This window comes from Pseudorasbora parva, chromosome 14, assembly GCF_024679245.1.
Source record: "Pseudorasbora parva isolate DD20220531a chromosome 14, ASM2467924v1, whole genome shotgun sequence".
Taxonomy (NCBI): domain Eukaryota; kingdom Metazoa; phylum Chordata; class Actinopteri; order Cypriniformes; family Gobionidae; genus Pseudorasbora; species Pseudorasbora parva.
The window spans coordinates 37,944,479-37,966,512 of NC_090185.1; the positions used below are offsets into that span (position 1 = coordinate 37,944,479).

Sequence of the window (22,034 nt, forward strand, 5' to 3'; positions counted from 1 at the left end):
CCGTACGAACCCTGCAGTAGGTTCAGTAGATTCTCAGAAAACAAACAAGACCCAGCATTCATGATATGCACGCTCTTAAGGCTGTGCAATTGGGCAATTAGTTGAAAGGGGTGTGTTCAAAAAAATAGCAGTGTCTACCTTTGACTGTACAAACTCAAAACTATTTTGTACAAACATTTTTTTTTTCTGGGATTTATCAATCCTGTGAATCACTAAACTAATATTTAGTTGTATGACCACAGTTTTTTAAAACTGCTTGACATCTGTGTGGCATGGAGTCAACCAACTTGTGGCACCTCTCAGCTGTTATTCCACTCCATGATTCTTTAACAACATTCCACAATTCATTCACATTTCTTGGTTTTGCTTCAGAAACAGCATTTTTGATATCACCCCACAAGTTCTCAATTGGATTAAGGTCTGGAGATTGGGCTGGCCACTCCATAACATTAATTTTGTTGGTTTGGAACCAAGACTTTGCCCGTTTACTAGTGTGTTTTGGGTCATTGTCTTGTTGAAACAACCGTTTCAAGGGCATGTCCTCTTCAGCATAGGGCAACATGACCTCTTCAAGTATTTTAACATATGCAAACTGATCCATGATCCCTGGTATGCGATAAAAAGGCCCAACACCATAGTAGGAGAAACATGCCCATATCATGATGCTTGCACCTCCATGCTTCACTGTCTTCACTGTGTACTGTGGCTTGAAATCAGAGTTTGGGGGTCGTCTCACAAACTGCCTGTGGCCCTTGGACCCAAAAAGAACAATTTTACTCTCATCAGTCCACAAAATGTTCCTCCATTTCTCTTTAGGCCAGCACCTCTTTATAGGTTTTCCCCTCTCTAATCAACTTTTTAATCAAAGTACGCTGTTCTTCTGAACAATGTCTTGAACGACCCATTTTCCTCAGCTTTCAAATGCATGTTCAACAAGTGTTGGCTTCATCCTTAAATAGGGGCCACCTGATTCACACCTGTTTCTTCACAAAATTGATGACCTCAGTGATTGAATGCCACACTGCTATTTTTTTGAACACACCCCTTTCAACTAATTTAACTAATTGCCCAATTGCACAGCCTTAAGAGCGAGCATATCATGAATGCTGGGTCTTGTTTGTTTTCTGACAATCTACTGAACCTACTGGTAACTTGTTTGCCACGTAGCAATAAAAAATATACGAAAAACCTTGATAATTCTGGTGAGTCACATTGTACTGCTATTATTTTGAACAATACTGTATATATCCGACCACTAAGTTATATCTGGCCATCTGCTAACGTCTTCTATCCACTCCACTATAGTACACGGATCTGCTAGCCGAATACCATAAAGTCAACTTTTTAAAATAACTTTCTCGGTTTGTGTTGCTTAATCCGCTCACGTAGCTTGACATGCTGCTGATTCTCGCCACAGTTTGTTGCCAAAATGCGCGCGCATACGTTGCTACGTCATCATTGTATACAAACAGTAAAAGGGTCTATAGATTACATTATTGTTTTTTAAACGTCTGTATCTTTTATGTCCCATGGTTGCTTTTTATTCCAACAAACAGATAAACACTCTTTTATTCTTGTGAATAATCACATTGAAACTGTATTGGAAATGTTTAATCAGAAGTGTTTACCAAGAGCAGGGCTGAGACATGTGACAGCCATTCAGAATATTTATAAAACGTTTTGTGTCGTTTCCAATCATGTTGTAATAAATCATGAGTAAAAATACTATATGTCTGTAGGATACATATTAGAATATCCATCCTTCTGTCTAAAAGTTGCCTATAATGAAATATGGAAATAATAAAACGTTTAATGTAGGCAATTGTGGAAGACGGAGAGATTAATAATAATAGGCTGCTAATAGTGCATTTGAAGACAAAGGAGAAGCAAGCTCTCGAGAACAATAATATAACACATCACAAAATTAAAATAATAATTTCAGACAGAGTTGATATATGGTACCTCTTAAAGTTTGTTTATTCATGAGAGCAAAGTAGCACCAGTCAACCAAAGAGACTGACTTGTGTGAGCTTGAGGTAAAAATCATAACCCATGAAATGTGACTCAACATAATTGTGTATAATTATTAATGTGTATATCACAGTAATCAGTGAACAACACAGTTTTAGTATACATAACTATATATTTGCATCAAAATCATTTGTATTAAAAATATAATGCATCTATGGCAAGCACAGCTATATGGTTTGAGTCTCTGAAATCATTTCTATATTTCACTTGATACGAGACACAAACTGCCTAACTTAAGTGCTTTCAATTTGTAACGTTTATGAATTAAACGATTTTTTAAAGCAGCTTCTTATTGTGCTGACATATAAGACTCAAAATCATATCTAAGACATTATTGAAAGGAAGGAACTCCTGAGTTAATTAAAGTGAGTTCATCAATTAGATCCGCATTATATGGGATCAGCCCAATCTTTGGTGTTACGGCAGACGTATTTCTCGATATGTGCGAATACCAGCCTGGCATGAGCAGAAGCAGCTGTGTGTGTGTGAGAGAGAGAGAGATTTAAAGAGAGTTGATCTACACTTCTCCGCTCAGAGGAGCCACATTGGCGAGGGCCGGCACGAGACGCTCGTACACCTGGATACCCCGCAGAAACACCTGCTCGTTCAGGTACTCGTTGTGATCATGAAGCAGGATGGGCGTCAGGTTCATTGGAGAGAAGCCGATGGCAGGAAGACCTACCTACACGCACACACACACACACACACACACACACACACACACACACACGTTGAAGACACACAACACGCTGTAGGTATTTCAGATTCTGCAGACAAAAGGTGAAGGTCACTTACTTCCCTGATGAAGCGGCTGTCTGTGGCAGCAGGGAAGATTTCCTTCTTCAGAGTCACGTTCCTGTCACGAGACGGACAGAGTCACACACGTTCATCTATAAACACACACACATGCTCACAAAGCGTATGTGCTTCTCTCTCACATGGCTTTGCAGGTAGAGCTGAACGCATGCCACCAGGGGTCGCTGTCCTCCGTGGATGTGAAATTCTGGTCCATGTGTTTCTGAAGAGCAGAAAAAAAACGATATGAAACCAACAAACATAATTTGCTCTCTCTCTCTCACACACACACACCGATCAGGCATAACACCACTGATATGTGAAGTGAATAACACTGATGATCTCTTCATCACGGCTCCTGTAAGTGGGTGGGATATATTAGGCAGCAAGTGAAAAAAATGTTTCCTCAAAGTTGGTGTGTTATAAGCCGGAAAAATGGGCAAGCGTAAGGATTTGAGTGAGTTTGACAAGGACCAGATTGTGATGTCTAGAGGACTGGGTCAGAGCATCTCCAAAACTGCCGCTCTTGTGGGCTGTTCCCGGTCTGCAGTGGTCAGTATCTATCAAAAGTGCTCCAAGGAAGGAACAGTGGAGAACCGGCCACAGGGTCATGGGCGGCCAAGGCTCATTGAGGCACGTGGGGAGCGAAGGCTGGCCCATGTTGTCCAATCAAACAGACGAGCTACTGGAGCTCAAACTGCTCCAGAAGTTAATGCTGGTTCTGATAGAAAGGTGTCAGAATACACAGAGCATCTCAGTTTGTTGCGTATGGGGCGGCATAGCCGCTGACCAGTCAGGGTGCCCATGCTGACCCCTGACCCTGCCGAAAGCACCAACAGTGGCACGAGAACATCAGAACACGGAGCAATGGAAGAAGGCGACCTGGTCTGAGGAATCACGCTTTCTTTTACATCACGTGGATGGCCAGGTGTGTGTGTGTGGTGTTACCTGAGGAACACATTGCCCAGGATGCACTATGGGAAGAAGGCGAGCCAGGATCCACATCCTCCATCCATGTGGATGTTACTTTGACACGCTCCACCTACCTAAGCATTGCTGAGACCATGTTCAGCCTTTTAATGGAAACGGTATTCTGGTGGCTGTGGCTCTTCCAGCAGATAATGCTCCTGACACAAAGCACAAATGCTTCAGGAATGGTTTGAGGAGCACAACAACCAGTTTGAGGTGTTGACTTGGCCTCCAAATTCCCCAGATCTCAATCCAATCAAGCATCTGTGGGACGTGCTGAACAAACAAGTCTGATTTGTGGAGGCCCCACCCTGCGACTTACAGGACTTAAAGGATCTGCTGCTAACAATTTGGTGCCAGATAGCACAGCACACAAGCAGGGGTCTAGTGGAGTCCATGCCTTGACGGGTCAGGACTGTTTTGGCAGCAAAAGGGAAACCAACACAATATTAGGTCATAATGTTATGCCTGATCGGTGTATATACAATTATGTGCATGCAGGGCCTAAAACTAACCTTTTGCCACATCAGCCAGTGGCCGGTGACTTTAAATTGACCTGCCATAAATACTTTCCATGCAAAATAAAATACATAATACATTTAATAAGTTATTTATTGTAAACATATTAAATAATGAAAAATACACTTTCATGGGCACTAAGAAATATTTATGGCCAGTGTGGTGTGACAGGCAGCGGGGCGAGGGACCGCGAGAGCGGGCCGGTGATTAATGTTGACGAGTACCAGCTGCGTGACACACCGGTCTCGTCTCGCGGCCATGTGACGGGAGCATAAAAGGAGGAACAAGAGGAAAACGAGAGAGGACCAGGCCTGGAGTTTATGTTTAGTTTTGTTTATGTGTATGTGCGGGCAGTCGTCCGTGAGGGGCTGCCCGCGGTTTTACTTTCGTTTTGTTTATTTATGTTGAATTAAAGTTTGGAAACGTTCGCCGGTTCCCGCCTCCTTCCTTCCCATCTACGAACCGTATTACAGCCAGTAAATTCTCAAATCACCAATCCAGCCATGCTTATATAACTATTTCAGCGTTTCTGTAGTTTACACAGAGACGATAAAGGTCTCGTTTTCAGGCCCAAAACGCCGCTGTCATGTTAATGATCGGACAAAACACAAAGTTTAGCGTTTTTTAGCTAAAAACGGTGCCGTGTAAATACCCTATTAGTCTCCTGGCAGATGCATGAAAGAACAGACGTGGTATCCAACTATCTATTTATTATTATTTCTGTTTTATTTACTATTTATGATTATGATTTTTATATTTAATCATTTGTACTATAACTGTTTAATCATTATCTAAGGCAGTTTGTTCAGAGGGGGTTGGGGAGGTTAAAGACTTTAAAAAAAAACAGTCCCTGTACAAGTAACAGCTTTTGCAATTGGAATAAAATATAATAATACAAAAAATGTAAATAAAAAAATAGTAACAGACGTGAGATCAGGCCAGTTAAATCTGTGTTTAAAAATAAATCTGACCTGTGCAAAATCATAGGTCACGTCATCACCGGCTTCTCTGCACCAGGCTTTAATCTGCTCTTCAAATTCCTGCAGAACAAACACAACTGTAAGTGACAAGCAGCTCAAAGCTAATAAAACTCAAAGCCAATGAAGCTCAAAGCCAACGAAGCTCAAAGCCAACGAAGCTCAAAAGCCAATGAAGGTCAAAGCCAATGCAGCTCAAAGCCAATGAAGGTCAAAGCCAATGCAGCTCAAAGCCAATGCAGCTCAAAGCCAATGAAGCTCAAAGCCAACGAAGCTCAAAGCCAATGAAGCTCAAAGCCAATGCAGCTCAAAGCCAATGCAGCTCAAAGCCAATGCAGCTCAAAGCCAATGCAGCTCAAAGCCAATGCAGCTCAAAGCCAATGCAGCTCAAAGCCGATGAAGCTCAAAGCCGATGAAGCTCAAAGCCAATGCAGCTCAAAGCCAATGCAGCTCAAAGCCGATGCAGCTCAAAGCCGATGAAGCTCAAAGCCAACGAAGCTCAAAGCCAACGAAGCTCAAAAGCCAACGAAGCTCAAAAGCCAACGAAGCTCAAAGCCAATGAAGGTCAAAGCCAATGAAGGTCAAAGCCAATGAAGGTCAAAGCCAATGAAGCTCAAAGCCAACGAAGCTCAAAGCCAATGCAGCTCAAAGCCAATGCAGCTCAAAGCCAATGCAGCTCAAAGCCAATGCAGCTCAAAGCCAATGCAGCTCAAAGCCAATGCAGCTCAAAGCCAATGCAGCTCAAAGCCGATGAAGCTCAAAGCCGATGAAGCTCAAAGCCAATGAAGCTCAAAGCCAATGCAGCTCAAAGCCAATGCAGCTCAAAGCCAATGCAGCTCAAAGCCAATGCAGCTCAAAGCCAATGCAGCTCAAAGCCGATGAAGCTCAAAGCCGATGCAGCTCAAAGCCAATGAAGCTCAAAGCCAACGAAGCTCAAAGCCGATGCAGCTCAAAGCCGATGCAGCTCAAAGCCGATGCAGCTCAAAGCCGATGAAGCTCAAAGCCGATGCAGCTCAAAGCCAATGAAGCTCAAAGCCAATGAAGCTCAAAGCCAATGCAGCTCAAAGCCAATGCAGGTCAAAGCCAATGCAGCTCAAAGCCAATGCAGCTCAAAGCCAATGAAGCTCAAAGCCAATGCAGCTCAAAGCCAATGAAGCTCAAAGCCAATGAAGCTCAAAGCCAATGAAGCTCAAAGCCAATGCAGCTCAAAGCCAATGAAGCTCAAAGCCAATGAAGCTCAAAGCCAATGCAGCTCAAAGCCAATGAAGCTCAAAGCCAATGAAGCTCAAAGCCAATGCAGCCCAAAGCCAATGAAGGTCAAAGCCAACGAAGCTCAAAGCCAATGCAGCTCAAAGCCAATGAAGGTCAAAGCCAATGAAGGTCAAAGCCAATGAAGGTCAAAGCCAATGAAGGTCAAAGCCAATGAAGGTCAAAGCCAATGCAGCTCAAAGCCAATGAGGCTGATGAAGACGGCTGCGATACACACCGGCAGGTCCACAGTGGGCGGGATCCTCAGGTCGAAGCTCACGTCCATCTCCGCAGGGACCACATTATAAGCCACGCCCCCTTTCACCATCGTCATGTTAATGGTGGTGACGTCCCCCAGAGTGAAACACTCGCTGGTGTTCAGCCTGCACACACACACACACACACACACACACACACAGGTGTATTTCCACATTTACCAGCTCTCCTGTAAGCCTGTGATTAAAGCCAACCTCTGAATGAAGCTCACCGCTGTCTCTCTGTCTCTCTGAACTCCAGGAAGGAGTTTATTACGCGCCGCTGTGACACAGCAGAGACACATCAGATAAACTTCATGATTTTAGGTTATTTGGGTATTTTCTCACATTTTTAACTCAAACTATTTCATTCATAGTGTAGTTTGTCAGTTGCTGAGGTCTGGACATTGAAACTTCATCCACGACTATTACACAGTAATGCTGAAAATGCAGTTTAAAGCAGTTTAAAATGACATGTTTCATATAATCACACATGATTGAAGTGAAGATATCATTTATTTTATGCTTATTGATGCTTCATTTTATGTTTATGGACATTTAAAGTATGAATTACACTTGTGCACTGCAAAAAATGCATTTCTTACTTGCAATTTTTGTCTTATTTCTAGTCAAAATATCTAAAAGTTCTTATATTAAAAAACATTTACTAGACAAGTAAAAATAATTGTTATGTTTTGGGAAGAAATAACTCAAAATTAAGAGAGTCTGTGTTTAAAATAAGCTAAATAATCTGCCAGTAAGCAAAATAATGTTGTTTTCAGATTATTTTGCTTACCCCATTGGCAGATTATTTATCTTATTTTAAGCAAAAACTCTCTTAATTTTGAGTTATTTCTTCCCAAAACAAGACAATTACTTTTGCTTGTCTAGTAAATACTTCTTGTTTTAAGAATTTTTAGATGTTCGGACTAGAAACGAGACAAAAATACTAAGTAAGAGATGCATTTTTTGCAGCGTGTTTGCAAGTATCTTCTGCTCATCAAGGCTGCATTTATTAGAGCAAAAATATAGTAAAAACAGTAACATTGTGAAATATTATTACAATTTAAAATAATTTAATATACTTTAAAATGTAATTTATTCCTGTGATCAAAGCTGGATTTATCATTACTCCAGTCTTCAGTGTCACATGATCCTTCACAAATAATTATGATATGATGATTTATTAATGTTACATTTGTTCTTCTTATTTTAATATTAATATAACTATACAGGGAGTGCAGAATTATTAGGCAAGTTGTATTTTTGAGGATTAATTTTATTATTGAACAACAACCATGTTCTCAATGAACACAAAAAACTCATTCATATCAAAGCTGAATATTTTTGGAAGTTTTAGTTTTTAGTTTTAGCTATTTTAGGGGGATATCTGTGTGTGCAGGTGACTATTACTGTGCATAATTATTAGGCAACTTAACAAAAAACAAATGTATACCCATTTCAATTATTTATTTTTACCAGTGAAACCAATATAACATCTCAACATTCACAAATATACATTTCTGACATTCAAAAACCAAACAAAAACAAATCAGTGACCAATATAGCCACCTTTCTTTGCAAGGACACTCAAAAGCCTGCCATCCATGGATTCTGTCAGTGTTTTGATCTGTTCACCATCAACATTGCGTGCAGCAGCAACCACAGCCTCCCAGACACTGTTCAGAGAGGTGTACTGTTTTCCCTCCTTGTAAATCGCACATTTGATGATGGACCACAGGTTCTCAATGGGGTTCAGATCAGGTGAACAAGGAGGCCATACCATTAGATTTTCTTCTTTTATACCCTTTCTTGCCAGCCACGCTGTGGAGTACTTGGACGCGTGTGATGGAGCATTGTCCTGCATAAAAATCATGTTTTTCTTGAAGGATGCAGACTTCTTCCTGTACCACTGCTTGAAGAAGGTGTCTTCCAGAAACTGGCAGTAGGACTGGGAGTTGAGCTTGACTCCATCCTCAACCCGAAAAGGCCCCACAAGCTTATCTTTGATGATACCAGCCCAAAGCAGTACTCCACCTCCACCTTGCTGGCGTCTGAGTCGGACTGGAGCTCTCTGCCCTTTACCAATCCAGCCACGGGCCCATCCATCTGGCCCATCAAGACTCACTCTCATTTCATCAGTCCATAAAACCTTAGAAAAATCAGTCTTGAGATATTTCTTAGCCCAGTCTTGACGTTTCAGCTTGTGTGTCTTGTTCAGTGGTGGTCGACTTTCTGCCTTTCTTACCTTGGCCATGTCTCTGAGTATTGCACACCTTGTGCTTTTGGGCACTCCAGTGATGTTGCAGCTCTGAAATATGGCCAAACTGGTGGCAAGTGGCATCTTGGCAGCTGCACGCTTGACTTTTCTCAGTTCACGGGCAGTTATTTTGCGCCTTGGTTTTTCCACACGCTTCTTGCGACCCTGTTGACTATTTTGAATGAAACGCTTGATTGTTCGATGATCACGCTCCAGAAGCTTGGCTATTTTAAGACTGCTGCATCCCTCTGCAATATATCTCACTATTTTTGACTTTTCTGAGCCTGTCAAGTCCTTCTTTTGACCCATTTTGCCAAAGGAAAGGAAGTTGCCTAATAATTATGCACACCTGATATAGGGTGTTGATGTCATTAGACCACACCCCTTCTCATTACAGAGATGCACATCACCTAATATGCTTAATTGGTAGTAGGCTTTCCAGCCTATACAGCTTGGAGTAAGACAACATGCATAACGAGGATGATGTGGTCAAAATACTCATTTGCCTAATAATTCTGCACTCCCTGTAATATAATATACTTATAATATTTTATTATAAACTGTGATACTATTTTCAGGATTCATTGCGGTCAGTCATTACACTTTTTTTGAAAAATGTATATTTTTATTCAGCAAGGATGTTTTAAATTGATCAAAAAAAAGTGATTGATATTGTTAGAAAATATTTCAATTTTGAATAAATTCTGTTTCTTTGAACTTTTTGTTCATCAACGAATCATGAAAAAAGCATTGCAAGTTATTAAAGTCATTGCAGGCTATAAAAATATGAATCAGCACAACTGATACATTTATAATTCCTCATATGAGAATGATTAGTGAAGGATCATGTGACACTGAAGACTGGAGTAATGATGATAAATTCAGCTTTGATCACAGGAATAAATTACATTTTACTATATATTCACATAGAAAACTATGGAAGCCTGTTTCTGCCACTAAATAAAAAAATAAAAAGGGTAATTGCGACTTTTCATCTCAGAATTCTGACTTTTTTTCTTGCAATTGCAAGTTATAAAGTCACAATTCTGAGAAATAAACTCAATTGCGAGATGAGATAAGTCAGAAATTTGAGATAAAAAGTCGCAATTACTAGTTATATATTTTTTATTTAGTGGCGGAAACAGGCTTCTGATAGAAAACAGCTTCTTTAAATTGTAATATTTCACAATATTAGTTTTTTTATTGCATTTTTGATCAAATAAATGCGACGTTTGACCGGTTATTTAAAAGGGTTTTTTTTCTTTCTTTTTTTTCTTAGAGACGAGATAATCCATTGCAAATCAGACTTCACATCCGCAGCTCATGTCTGCACACTGCAGTGTGTTTGGCCATATGACACTGAACAAACTCACTAGTTTCTCTGCTGCGGTGTTCTCCACAAACCTGGAACCATGACCTGGACTTCCAGGACACCGAACTGTGATCCCTGCAGCACATAGAGCATGATTACTAACACACAAACACACAAACTCATTCTGTATGATTTATAAGCATTTTAAAAAGCATCGAAAGCATTTCAATGGGGACATGGGTAATGTCCTCATATTTCACCCTCTCCTGTAATACCCCATGTCATTATACACATTTGTGTCCTGATATTTCACAAAAACATGCACACACACACACACACTCTCTGATACTCACACCAGGGGTTTCTTTCTCCGTAGAACACAGTATAGGTATTAGTTGGGTTTGCCAAACCTGTGAACAAATAAAACAGGCAAAATAAATCTTCTTCATATTCTGTTTAAACTGAGTTCATACAGTAAATTGTAATCAGACTGAATTGCACACACTGGTACTGTTGTGTATTGTGTGAGAGCAGGTTGAGTCTTTCTGTTTTTTAAAGGTGGACAGTAACGTCTCGGTTACGTATATAACCCTCGTTCCCTGAAGGAGGGAACGGAGACGTACGTCGGAACTGACCGACGAATTGGGATCTGACTTCAGAGACCAATCTACTTTGAGTATGTAAAAACGAGCCAAAGGAGATTGGCATGCGATCCACGCATTCCACCCCGCAGTGCGGGTATAAATAAGGAAGTGAAATGGCAGATCAATGCTTTTTTCTGCTGAGGAGCCCACTAGTGGCTCAGCTTCCTAGTGGAAGCACAGCACCTGGCGACTGGACGTACGTCTCCGTTCCCTCTTTCAGGGAACGAGGGTTACATACGTAACAGAGACGTTCCCTTTCAGTCAGTCACGTTCGACGTACGTCGGAACTAACTGACGAATTGGGATCCCTACCAAAACGCCAGGAGGCTGGCCCTTCCAGCGTCCTGCTTGAGCGCACTGGACCGTCTTTTATGGTACGGAAGTCAGAGCTCCAAGCAGGGAGGTCAGTCACTGCTGTTTCTGCAAGACCCACTCAGTGTGACTATTAGATAACGCTGGGAAAGCGTGCCCATCTCGGAAGATGGTATGCTGCGGAGCCACGGCCTTCAGGGTAGGCTTGGTGGCGGAATACACACAAGGACTAACCTGGCAGGGTAGTTCCAGATATGGCAGTCTCTGGGGTGGTTCCAACCTGATTCTAGAGGGGAAAGAACACACCAAGAGATGACAAAGCGGGCTCTGTCAAGGGAAAGACACAGGGCTAGCCGGGTAGGGTAGCTGGTACCGTGGAGAATACACATATGGGGTTGCCATGAGGGAACCGCTACATATGGAACCCAGTGTTACAACCCTGGCTCTAGGGATGCAACATAACACAAAGACAGAAATCTGCCAATCAAAAGTAAATTTATTTGATATAAAAAGAATAAGGGACTGTAGAGAACAGTGCCACTGCTACTGCAGCGCTGGCTGCAAGAGGAGCGAGAGAGTGAGAGCATGCTTTAAAATGAAAATTCTGTCATCCTTTACTCACTCTCAAGTTGTTCCAAACCTGTATGAATTTCTTTCTTCAGAATTTTTTTTTCTCAACACAAAAGAAGATATTTTGAAGAATGTCAGTAACCAAACAGTTAACTGGAACCATTGACTTCCATAGTAGGAAAAAAAAAAGCCTTTATGAGAAGGGTGAGACGAACAACGCGCGGCGATGTCACCACGTTCTCCTGAGAAAACATGAATCACCCACGATCGCAATCTCACGTCTACATGCAAGAGCGATCATGGTCGTCAACGAGGACAGGAAACAATTGCATCCAGGAATACACGGTTTGAATGACATCTTGAAAAAGACACAGGGTCAAACCGTGTTGCTCTTTTAGCGTGCTGAAGCACTCCGGGAGATGACTGCGGCTTCACACAGTTCAATGGTGCAAGCCTGTGTGAGCTCTCAAAGGGAAACGGCCAGCGAACCAACAAGCTCTTTTATGAATGAAAGAAGCGATTACTCGCTGAAACGCTCCTTCACACCCGCACTGGCAGTAGTTCCGGTTTCTCTCACGAGACTCAGCACAATGCACTGTTCGGCTCCGAAGTAGACAGCATTAATCTACCATTCCACTTCCTTATTTATACCCGCGCTGCGGGGTGGAATTCGTGGATCGCATGCCAATCTCCATTAGCTCGTTTTTACACACTCGAAGTCAGGTCCCGACTGAAAGGGAACTAAGTACATGTACTTGAGTACTGTACTTAAGTACACTTTTTAAGTATCTGTACTTTACTTGAGTATTATTTTTTCTGGAAACTTTGACTTTAACTTCATTACATTTGAAAGACAAATATACTTTTTCCTCCACTACATTTCTATCAAGGTCCTCAGAGTCGAAAGTCGTTTCTGTAGCAGCTTTGAAAGCCAGTGGATATTTTTTTTTTTTAAAAGGTGTTTGAGTTTTTGCAGAAAGTCTTTCAGGAATCACTCTTGTAGAGTTTAATGAAGTTTAGTGATTTCACAGGACTTTTTGAACACCGATTTATAGTTAATAGCCAAATGGAAGAAGACGGATGTCAAAACAAATGCAAAATGAGAATTCACATAAACAGTGTATTGGATCCGTGCATTCTACCTTAAAGTGACAGCAGCTTTGTAAAGAACAAGTATTGAAATTAGTTTAAGGTTGGATGCTAGTATGTCTTATGAAGCATCACTGACTGGCTTAAACCATGATGACATAGTTTCCATTTATACAACAATGATAAAATAAAGCGTTGACACAAAGGAAATTTACTTTTGATACTTAAGTACTTCTATACAAATACTTCTGTACTTTCACTTAAGTAAAAATCTGTTTTTATAACTTACACTTGTAACGGAGTAATATTTGACCAGTAGTACTTTTACTTTTACTCAAGTAATGAAGTTGTGTACTTTGTCCACCTCTGCTGTTTTTGGTGGTACTAAAATGGTGTCACTATATAACGAATTCAAATTCCACACGTTTGAGTGTCGTAAAGCGCCCACAGGAACCAGAAGACTTGCTCACCTTCATCGAGGGCAAAACCGATGTTTAGCTTGTAAAATTCAGGATGCTTCACGAACGTCTCCATTCCTTTGTGTCCGCCGACCTCCTCATCTGTCAGGGACATCAAAAGTACCAGAGGTTTGTAGGATGTGAGGGATAAACATACATTCTGGAGGATAGATAGGTGTGTTTCACAGTCGATCAGCCAGTGAAGAATTACACACACATGCACTGTTAGAAATAAAGGCTCTTGAGTGCCATCTTTGGCTGCATGAAGGATCTTCAGGGCTTTCTCATCAACTACGTTCACACCACAAACCTTAGTGCTTAATTCAGATTTATAGCTCAGAAGTGAGTATAGCTGCTGTTTTAAATGGCCGATATGATCATTTTTTGTTTGTAGCGGCCACTGTACACTTAAAAAAATTCATTTCTTTCTTAGTATTTTTGTTTTGTTTCTTAAATTAAGAAACAGTTACTAGACAAGTAAAAATTATTGTCTTGTTTTGGGAAAAAAGAACTAAAAATTAATATGGAATATGGAACACATATGGAAATGGCAGAAATCAGAACAGATGTGTGTGGTTTGTGCCGCTCACACCGTCATGAGAAAAGAGATCGGAGTCACATACAAGCAAAAAAAGTGGAGTAAGCAAGTATGTAAACTGTGTGTGTATACGGCTTTTAATAGGATACTTCACCGCTTTTTCATATTAAACGATGTTATTCCCTTAACTAAGACAAGTTGACACACACCTCTCTCATCTGACAGTGTGCACTTAATCTCTCTGATGCGCGGTGACAATCTGATAGCATTTAGCTTAGCCCACTAAGCCCAGTTCATTCACTATGGCACCAAACAGAGATCAAGTTAGAAGGGACCAAACTCCTCCACGTTTCCCCTATTTAAATACAGTTACACGAGTAGTTGAATGATCAAGTATGGTGACAAAATAAAACGTGGCGCGTTTCTAATCGGATTAAAAAGGAGAACTATAATGTATGGCGGAATAGCACTTCTGAGAGTACTTCGGCTCGGCGCAGTAAAAAGTCCTGCCTGAAAAATCCCCCTTTATTAAAATCCTTTATTTTGTGTCACCATACTTGATCGATTGATTCAGATATTCGTGTAACTGTATTTAAATGAGAAAACATGGAGGAGTTTGGTACTTCTAACTTGATCTCTGTTTGGTTCCATAGTGAATGAACTGGGCTTAGTGGGCTAAGCTAAATGCTATCAGATCATCACCGCACGTCAGAGAGATTAAGAGCACGCACTGAGACAAGAGAGGTGTGTGTCAACTCGTTTTAGTTAAGGGAATAACATAGTTTAATATGAAAAAGTGGTGAAGTATCCCTTTAATAACAATGGCTGGTGCTGGTGTTTCATCAATCAACGTACACTTACACTTGTGCTGGGTTAGTTCCTAGTCCTACTCTGAGCTATGAGCTAATTGTGTCCCCACAAAAGGCGGTCCTGTGGCTAAAATCGCTCTCAGCTTCTGCGAATGAGTATTTCCACCTATAGTTAGAGGAATTATGAAAGATTTGTTCGGAGAGAAAGCCCTTTGTAACATCCATGGATTCTTTTCACTGCATAAAAAGTTCTTTGGATATTCAAAATAAGAAAAAAAATAACTCTTTCCCGGCCAAAGACTGAATTTTCCAGGTTTCCGTGTTTTCACCGTCAGACGCTAGGGGGCGCTATTACGCATCTTCTGAATGACTACTGAATCTCCTGATCAAAACACAGATGAGGAAGGCACAGTAAAACCAAGTGGCAACCTCCCACGATCTCTCTGGAAGCCAATACAGAAGTAATGTAAACTGCAATTCCTCGACTGGCCGCTAAGGACAGGCTCCAGAGGGAGCAGAATCTCATTGAGCCCCATGTTATGCCTGGTTCAGACTACAAGATTTTTTTTTTTCTGTTACGATAGTCACTGTGTCAGATTACGCGATTTTGACTCCTAAAATCTTGCCGTGTCCTAGACTAGAAACATGTCAGACTACAGATTTCTACTCGACCAATCATCGCTTGTTGTCACGACGCGCGTGTTTTGGCTGTTTCATGTTTAGAAAAGCACAAAAATAGAAAGAAACCCGACAAAGGACATGTTCCTGGCATACTTTAAGAGGATAGTATGGGCTGTCAATCCTCCAAAGAGAACTTTAGGTAAAATATTGTTCTTTTTATATTAAATAGTTAAATTTAATTATTATTTTTTTAAACTGGCGGAGCTGGCGGGGAAAGAGTTAAATAACCTTCTTCAATGGCATTGCTGTGAAAAGACCACATGTCCCAAGATGCTGCGCTCAAACTTTGCGTCATCAAACTACGCATTTGTTTTGAATAGGCGCCCTCCAGTGGACAGAAAGTTGTATAGTGCACCTTTAAAGGGATAGTTCACCCAAAATGTTTACCCCATGATTAACTCTCTCTAAAGCTATCCTAGATCCTAGTATAAGACAGTCTTCTTTCAGCCAAAAACAATCAGATTTTGTTTTATCCCCGATTCACTGGCATTATAAAGCTTGAAAGAGCCAGGACATCATTTAAAGGGTTACTTCAGCGATTAGCATATGGCTTTGTATCAGTAGAAACCCTGGAGTATATTCAATGTTCAGCAGATATTCAGAGCAATGCATTCTGGGAGTTGTTGTCTTTCATCCACCTGAGCCAAAAATACATTTTCTGTCTTTTCTCAGTCTAGAAAGCACCAAATTCAAAAATATTTTCACATTTCTACTGCATTAATGACCCAGTTTAAATACAGATTCATCTTCCCAGTGCTGAAGAACCCCTTTAATATAACTCTGATTGTATTAGTCTGAAAGAAGAAAGTCATAAACACCTAGGATGGCTTGATGGGGGAGTAAATCATGGGAATCATTTCAATAGGAATACATGTGATCAGGAACTTTGTGTGAGGGCGAAAAATTTCCCCACGCTGATTCCACAACGGGTCAAGCTGCTTGGTTTGAAAGCAACTTCTGTGTGTGTGTGTGTGTGTGTGTGTGTGTACATCGTGACACTATTGACACCAGACAATGGACCACTTTGCCTGTGAGATTTCGCTAATGTGACCGCAGCTTAAAGGTCCATAACTCGTTGGTGGGGACCGACCTGGGACAAACGTTAAATGGATAGTGCGAGAAAACCTCTTCCCGGCTGCCTTCAGTCTGCGAATCGCTTCAATGTACCTGCAGGGCAACATGAACAAGCAATCAAAACTTCAAGACATAATCAACTCTATATGCAAATTAGAGAACAAATGAGTATTATTTTAATCAGAGGTGGAAAGTAACAAATTTAATTTCCTCGTGTTACTGTAACTCAGTAGTTTTTCTGTGTACTTCTACTTTTTTAAGTAGTTTTACGAATCTGTAATTTTACTTTTACTTAAGTACATTTTGATTGAAGTATTGTACTTCGCTACATTTTTAACCACATCCGTTACTGAGTAAAAATAAATCATTAATGCAAAGAGGGAAAGGAAAAAAACGCGATCCAGAAACGACTATATTGAATAGAGGGCGCGGGACGCGGGAGAGAACATGCGCGCAGATGGAGATGGAGACGAACGAGACAGACGTCAGTGACGCAGACTCAGGTGAAAGCAAAACGCCGTCGTTAACCCCTGGCTAGTATGGAAATACTTTGGATATAGAAAAAAATAACGTGGTGTTGTCCTGGAGGATATCAAATTTGCACAAAATGTGGATGCAAATGAAGAAACACATAGAACATGTTCGGGCACACATCCCTCTGTGCAGATAAAGGTATGTTTATAACTTAGGCCGAATGATTTCTGTGACGCAGAGGGAATCCCGGAATCCAGTCATGAACTTAACTTTACATTATAACGTAGAATTCACGTAATACACGCAAACTGATGGATGAACGAATAACTCGAAAGTAGAGCTGTAGGCCTAGAATAAATCAAATCGCGACATGGTCTGTGAATATTAAAGCACAAAACATTGCTATATGAATATATGATCCGCTTGTTCTGTCTCTGTGAATGAGCTGCTCCGTCTACTACATACAGGACTCTATTATTCTTAAACATTAACGAATGAATGATAAAAATAAGTTGTCAATCTAATTCATAATCATTTATTGAATTTAGTTTTAGATATGTTTTATTGAAATTGTAATAAACAAAACAAACTAATGGTTAAGTTTGTTATAATAAAGCATTTGTTCAACCAAAAAAAAGACCAGTCATCTTTATTAATTTAACATCATTATAACTAGTGATAATAACCATAATATAACAATAGGTACAATAATTGTTTAATACCGTGATGTTTTCTGAGATAGTTGTCATATCGTGAAAATCTCATTCTATCACAACCCTACAGGGGAGAGTCCCCCACTCCACTGTAAAAAAAGTAACTCAGGAACTCTTACTCTGAGTACATTTTAAATGAGCTAGTTTTTTACTTTTACTTGAGTAAATTTTTAGACAAGTAATTAGATTAACAAGCGCTTTTAGGCTAGAAAGACAGTAAGTGAGTGTCACGCGCTTGTGTGTGACTGTGTGTGTCTACACGTAAGCGACTGAACGCAGCTGCGGATAGGCCTATGTGTATAAAAAAAATATCGATACTTGGTGTAACAGTATAATGGATCGGTGCACTAGCTCTTGTGTGTGACGGCAGCCTAATGTGCGTCTGTCATTAATATTGATAAAACAACAACAGATATTCTCTTCATTTGTATCTTTATTGTTTTGGATTTATTTGTGCTATTTTTTTACAATTCAATTTTAAGATTGAAATTGTCCAGTTTCAATTACTTACAAGCTCAGCCAGGCCCGCCCCTTTATTTAGCGGTGGATGGGAATTATTATAATGAGGAATATTGTGATGTGTTCGTTCCCTGAAGAAAACTCGAGACTACAATGGAGGTCGTTTCAGGGAGTTCAGAAACACTGACAGTGGGTGCGTTTACATGTAAGCTGATAACTCAAAAATATAAGTTTCGTCAGTTGTGATGTTAATAAAGCGCCGTGTCATTGGGAGATTACAGCTCATATTATCCCTCATCAGTTCCAGAAGCAGCGTTTTGACTGAACCTCTTCTACTTCTGCTGCATGAGATGAGAAGAACACATCTTTACAATTTTCTGGGTCTTAAAGGAACACTCCACTTTTTTTTAAAAATAGGCTCATTTTCCAAGTCCCTTAGATAAACAGTTGTGTTTTACCCTTTTTGAATCCATTCAGCCGATCTCTGTATCTGGCGTTAGCACTTTTAGCATAGCTTAGCATACATCATTGAATCGGATTAGACCATTAGCGTCGCACTCAAAAAAATGACTAATGACTTTCAATATTTTTCCTATTTAAAACTTGACTCTTCTGTAGGTACACCGTGTACTATTTTTTTTTTAGATCACAACCACTGATTATTTCGTTCCTTGTTTTTCGTTGGTATTCTGTGAGACAGAACAGAATAGCTAGAATACACCTTCGACTCACTACCGCAGCCCTTCACGACACACAGAACCATGGCTAATCGGACTGGTAAATCCACTACATCATTTGCTGGCTGCAACTCTGCAAGCATTTTCTGCAACTACATAAACTTAGTGCTGGTCGCATTGAAAGTTACCTATCTGAGGACTACTTTCAGGCGCTGCGTAATACCAGGAATGAGAGAATAGTTTCTATCTATATCGGTTTTAAAATCTAAACTTTTCATTTTCCGTTGGTCTTAGTACACAATGTAACTACAGAAGTCAAGTTTTAAAAAGGAAAAATATTATCTTTGAAAAAATAAAGTCTTTGGTCATTTTTGAGTGTGATGCTAATGGTCTAATCCGATTCAATGATGTATGCTAAGCTATGCTAAAAGTGCAAACGCCAGATACAGAGATCGGCTGAATGGATTCAAAAAGGGTAAAACTCGACTTTTTAACTCTAAGGAACTTGGAAAATGAGCCTATTTTCAAAAAAAGTGGAGTGTTCCTTTAAAAGAGTCTGCGTTTGTGATATATGTCCTTATTTCATGTAAAACGCTGGGTCGCTCTGTCTGGATGCGTTTAAATCTGCTCTAAGTTTGTGTTTTTGTCACCTATCACACATGCGCTCTTCAATAAGCCGACAGAAAGCAGGTTATTGCGTTTACATGCAGCGCGAAATTGGGGTGAGAAGCAAAAAACTCCCTGTCCCGACCGGTTTATGCTTACGCCGTTTATGACCTTACTCCGATAAAAGAAAACAGGTTAGCGCGTTTACATGACCATGTTCATTGTCGGCTTATTAGGCATAATCGGCTTAAGAACGTGCATGTAAACTGATACACACACTAAAGGGACACATTACACACTAGAGATGAACATGGACCACATGACCTCTCTATGGTTTCAAACTCACTGTATCGTGACACATTTCATATCCTGAGATCCTCTGCCATAGATGTTTCCATCAACATCTTTAACAGCAGCAAACGGGTCATATTTCCAGTGCTCCTGAAGATGGACACACACACACACACACACACACAGCATGTCAGCGAGATCCCGAGAGATCTGAGGGGTGATTGGTGCGTTACGGCCGTACCTCATACACAGGAACAACATCAGTGTGTGAGTTCAGCACAACAGACTTCAGCTCTGGCCTGGAGCCCACCCATGTGATGATCGCCACGACCCGACCGGGACACACCTGAGATGGGGAAAGCCTCAATAAACCAGTGTGTGTGTGGAGGAGGTGTGTGTGTGGAGAACATGACGAAAGTCCAGGGGCTGGTTGCATAAACCACTTAGACTAGTCTTAAAAGTAAGTCATCTAATTTTTTTCTTTAAGACTGGTCCTAACTTTGTAAAATCAGTTACATAAAATGGTAGATCGGTTTAATTTGAATTAGAAAAGTAAGACGGATTACATTTTGACTAATTGCTAGTTGGACAAAGTAGTGCTTAAAGGGTTAGTTCACCCAAAAATGAAATGTCTGTCATTAACTCCTCCCCCTAATGTCGTTCCACACCCGTAAGACCTCCGTTCATCTTCACACACAGTTTAAGATATTTTATATTTAGTCCGAGAGCGTATGCAAGTGTATGCACACTATACTGTCCATGTCCAGAAAGGGAATAAAAACATCATCAGAGTAGTCCATATGAGACATCAGTGGGTTAATTAGAGTCTCTTGAAGCATCGGAAATACATTTAGGTCCAAAAATAACGACTTTATTCAGCATCGTCTTGTCTTTTGGTTTGTTTTCAATCCTCAAATAAAGATTCAAGCGTTTATGAATCAGTGTATTGATTCATGATTCGGATCGCCAATGTCATGTGATTTCAGCAGTTTGACACGCGATCCGAATCATTGACCGATTCACTAATTCATGGCCATTTTAAATCTTTATTTGAGGATTGAAAACAAACACAGAAGAGAAGACAATGCTGAATAAAGTCGTAGTTTTTGTTATTTTTGGACCAAAATGTATTTCCGATGCTTCAAGAGACTCTAATTAACCCACTGATGTCTCATATGGACTACTGTGATGATGTTTTTATTCCCTTTCTGGACATGGACAGTATAGTGTGCATACACTTGCATACGCTCTCAGACTAAATATAAAATATCTTAAACTGTGTGTGAAGATGAACGGAGGTCTTACGGGTGTGGAACGACATTAGGGGGAGGAGTTAATGACAGACATTTCATTTTTGGGTGAACTAACCCTTTAAGACGGAGTCTTAACATAGTGGCTAAGTTTATGCAACTAGCCCCAGATCCGGCGCATAAATCATTACCTCCACTTTCCTCATGGGTAAGCCGAGCTCCTCTGCGATCCGCTCCAGGAATCTCAAAGCACCATCTGACAATGATTGATGGACAGATCACGGTTACATGACACTCAGCTACTTTACATCTTGTAATGTGTTGAGTTTCACATAATCACTGTTGCAATGACAGCAAGTCCAGGATGAGCTTTGAAGAACCAAACTATCAAAGATCAAGCCAAATCATCAACAGTCAAATCCAGCTAACTGAGTTAGCCACGTGCGAAGAGCGGACCCCAGGTTGTTCATTTCGAACATCTTCTATTTATATTCGTCAGTATGAAAGAGAGTTTACAAAAGCAGATCAATTCAAAACTTGCTGTAATTTGGTTGCATTTTAAAGATGTATCCCACACTTTAATCATCGAGATGCTAGAATATTTACAAGAACAATATTTCATCACTCAAAGGAGAAAAAGAAACGCAAGTAATCATTTGAAACGGCTGTTATTATACGGGCTGCAATCATATACAGTACATTGAACATAACCCAAGCAGCTTTATGTTTATGTAAATAAGAGGCTGTATTAAATTATTTCTGCTAATTCCCATATTTTTTAAATGACATCTATCGTCTTGAGAGATAAAATGTAAGAGAAAACCGTTCAAACTATAGCGCGTCTAAGCGTCTAATCTCGCATCAGAAGATTTTCAAATAGTAAATGATATTTTCCTGTTATTAAATATGAATTAACTCTTATCACAAACAGGATATTACATTTTATTTACAGCAGAAAAATCATGCAAATGATAACAGTTGCTTGAATTTGTTTTTAAATTAATAAGAGGTTATATAAATAAAT

The 22,034-nt window shown here is 40.2% G+C and overlaps 1 protein-coding gene across 2 annotated transcripts in view; it reads right to left on the bottom strand.

The window, feature by feature from the left end:
- Positions 1-1,954: 1,954 nt before the first annotated feature.
- The window catches only part of acy1 (aminoacylase 1), a 33,135-nt gene continuing 13,055 nt past the window's right edge, over positions 1,955-22,034 (bottom strand). For both annotated transcript variants that reach the window (XM_067416359.1, XM_067416360.1), the window contains exons 3-15: positions 21,202-21,266; positions 20,002-20,106; positions 19,816-19,910; positions 16,557-16,633; positions 13,451-13,540; positions 10,719-10,775; positions 10,427-10,500; positions 7,027-7,076; positions 6,778-6,922; positions 5,286-5,354; positions 2,970-3,049; positions 2,827-2,887; positions 1,955-2,713 (exon numbers count right to left, since the gene is read on the bottom strand). In XM_067416359.1, the coding sequence (XP_067272460.1) occupies positions 2,549-2,713; positions 2,827-2,887; positions 2,970-3,049; positions 5,286-5,354; positions 6,778-6,922; positions 7,027-7,076; positions 10,427-10,500; positions 10,719-10,775; positions 13,451-13,540; positions 16,557-16,633; positions 19,816-19,910; positions 20,002-20,106; positions 21,202-21,266 (1,133 nt within the window). In that variant the 3' untranslated portion in view covers positions 1,955-2,548. The remainder of the gene's footprint in view (positions 2,714-2,826; positions 2,888-2,969; positions 3,050-5,285; positions 5,355-6,777; positions 6,923-7,026; positions 7,077-10,426; positions 10,501-10,718; positions 10,776-13,450; positions 13,541-16,556; positions 16,634-19,815; positions 19,911-20,001; positions 20,107-21,201; positions 21,267-22,034) is intronic.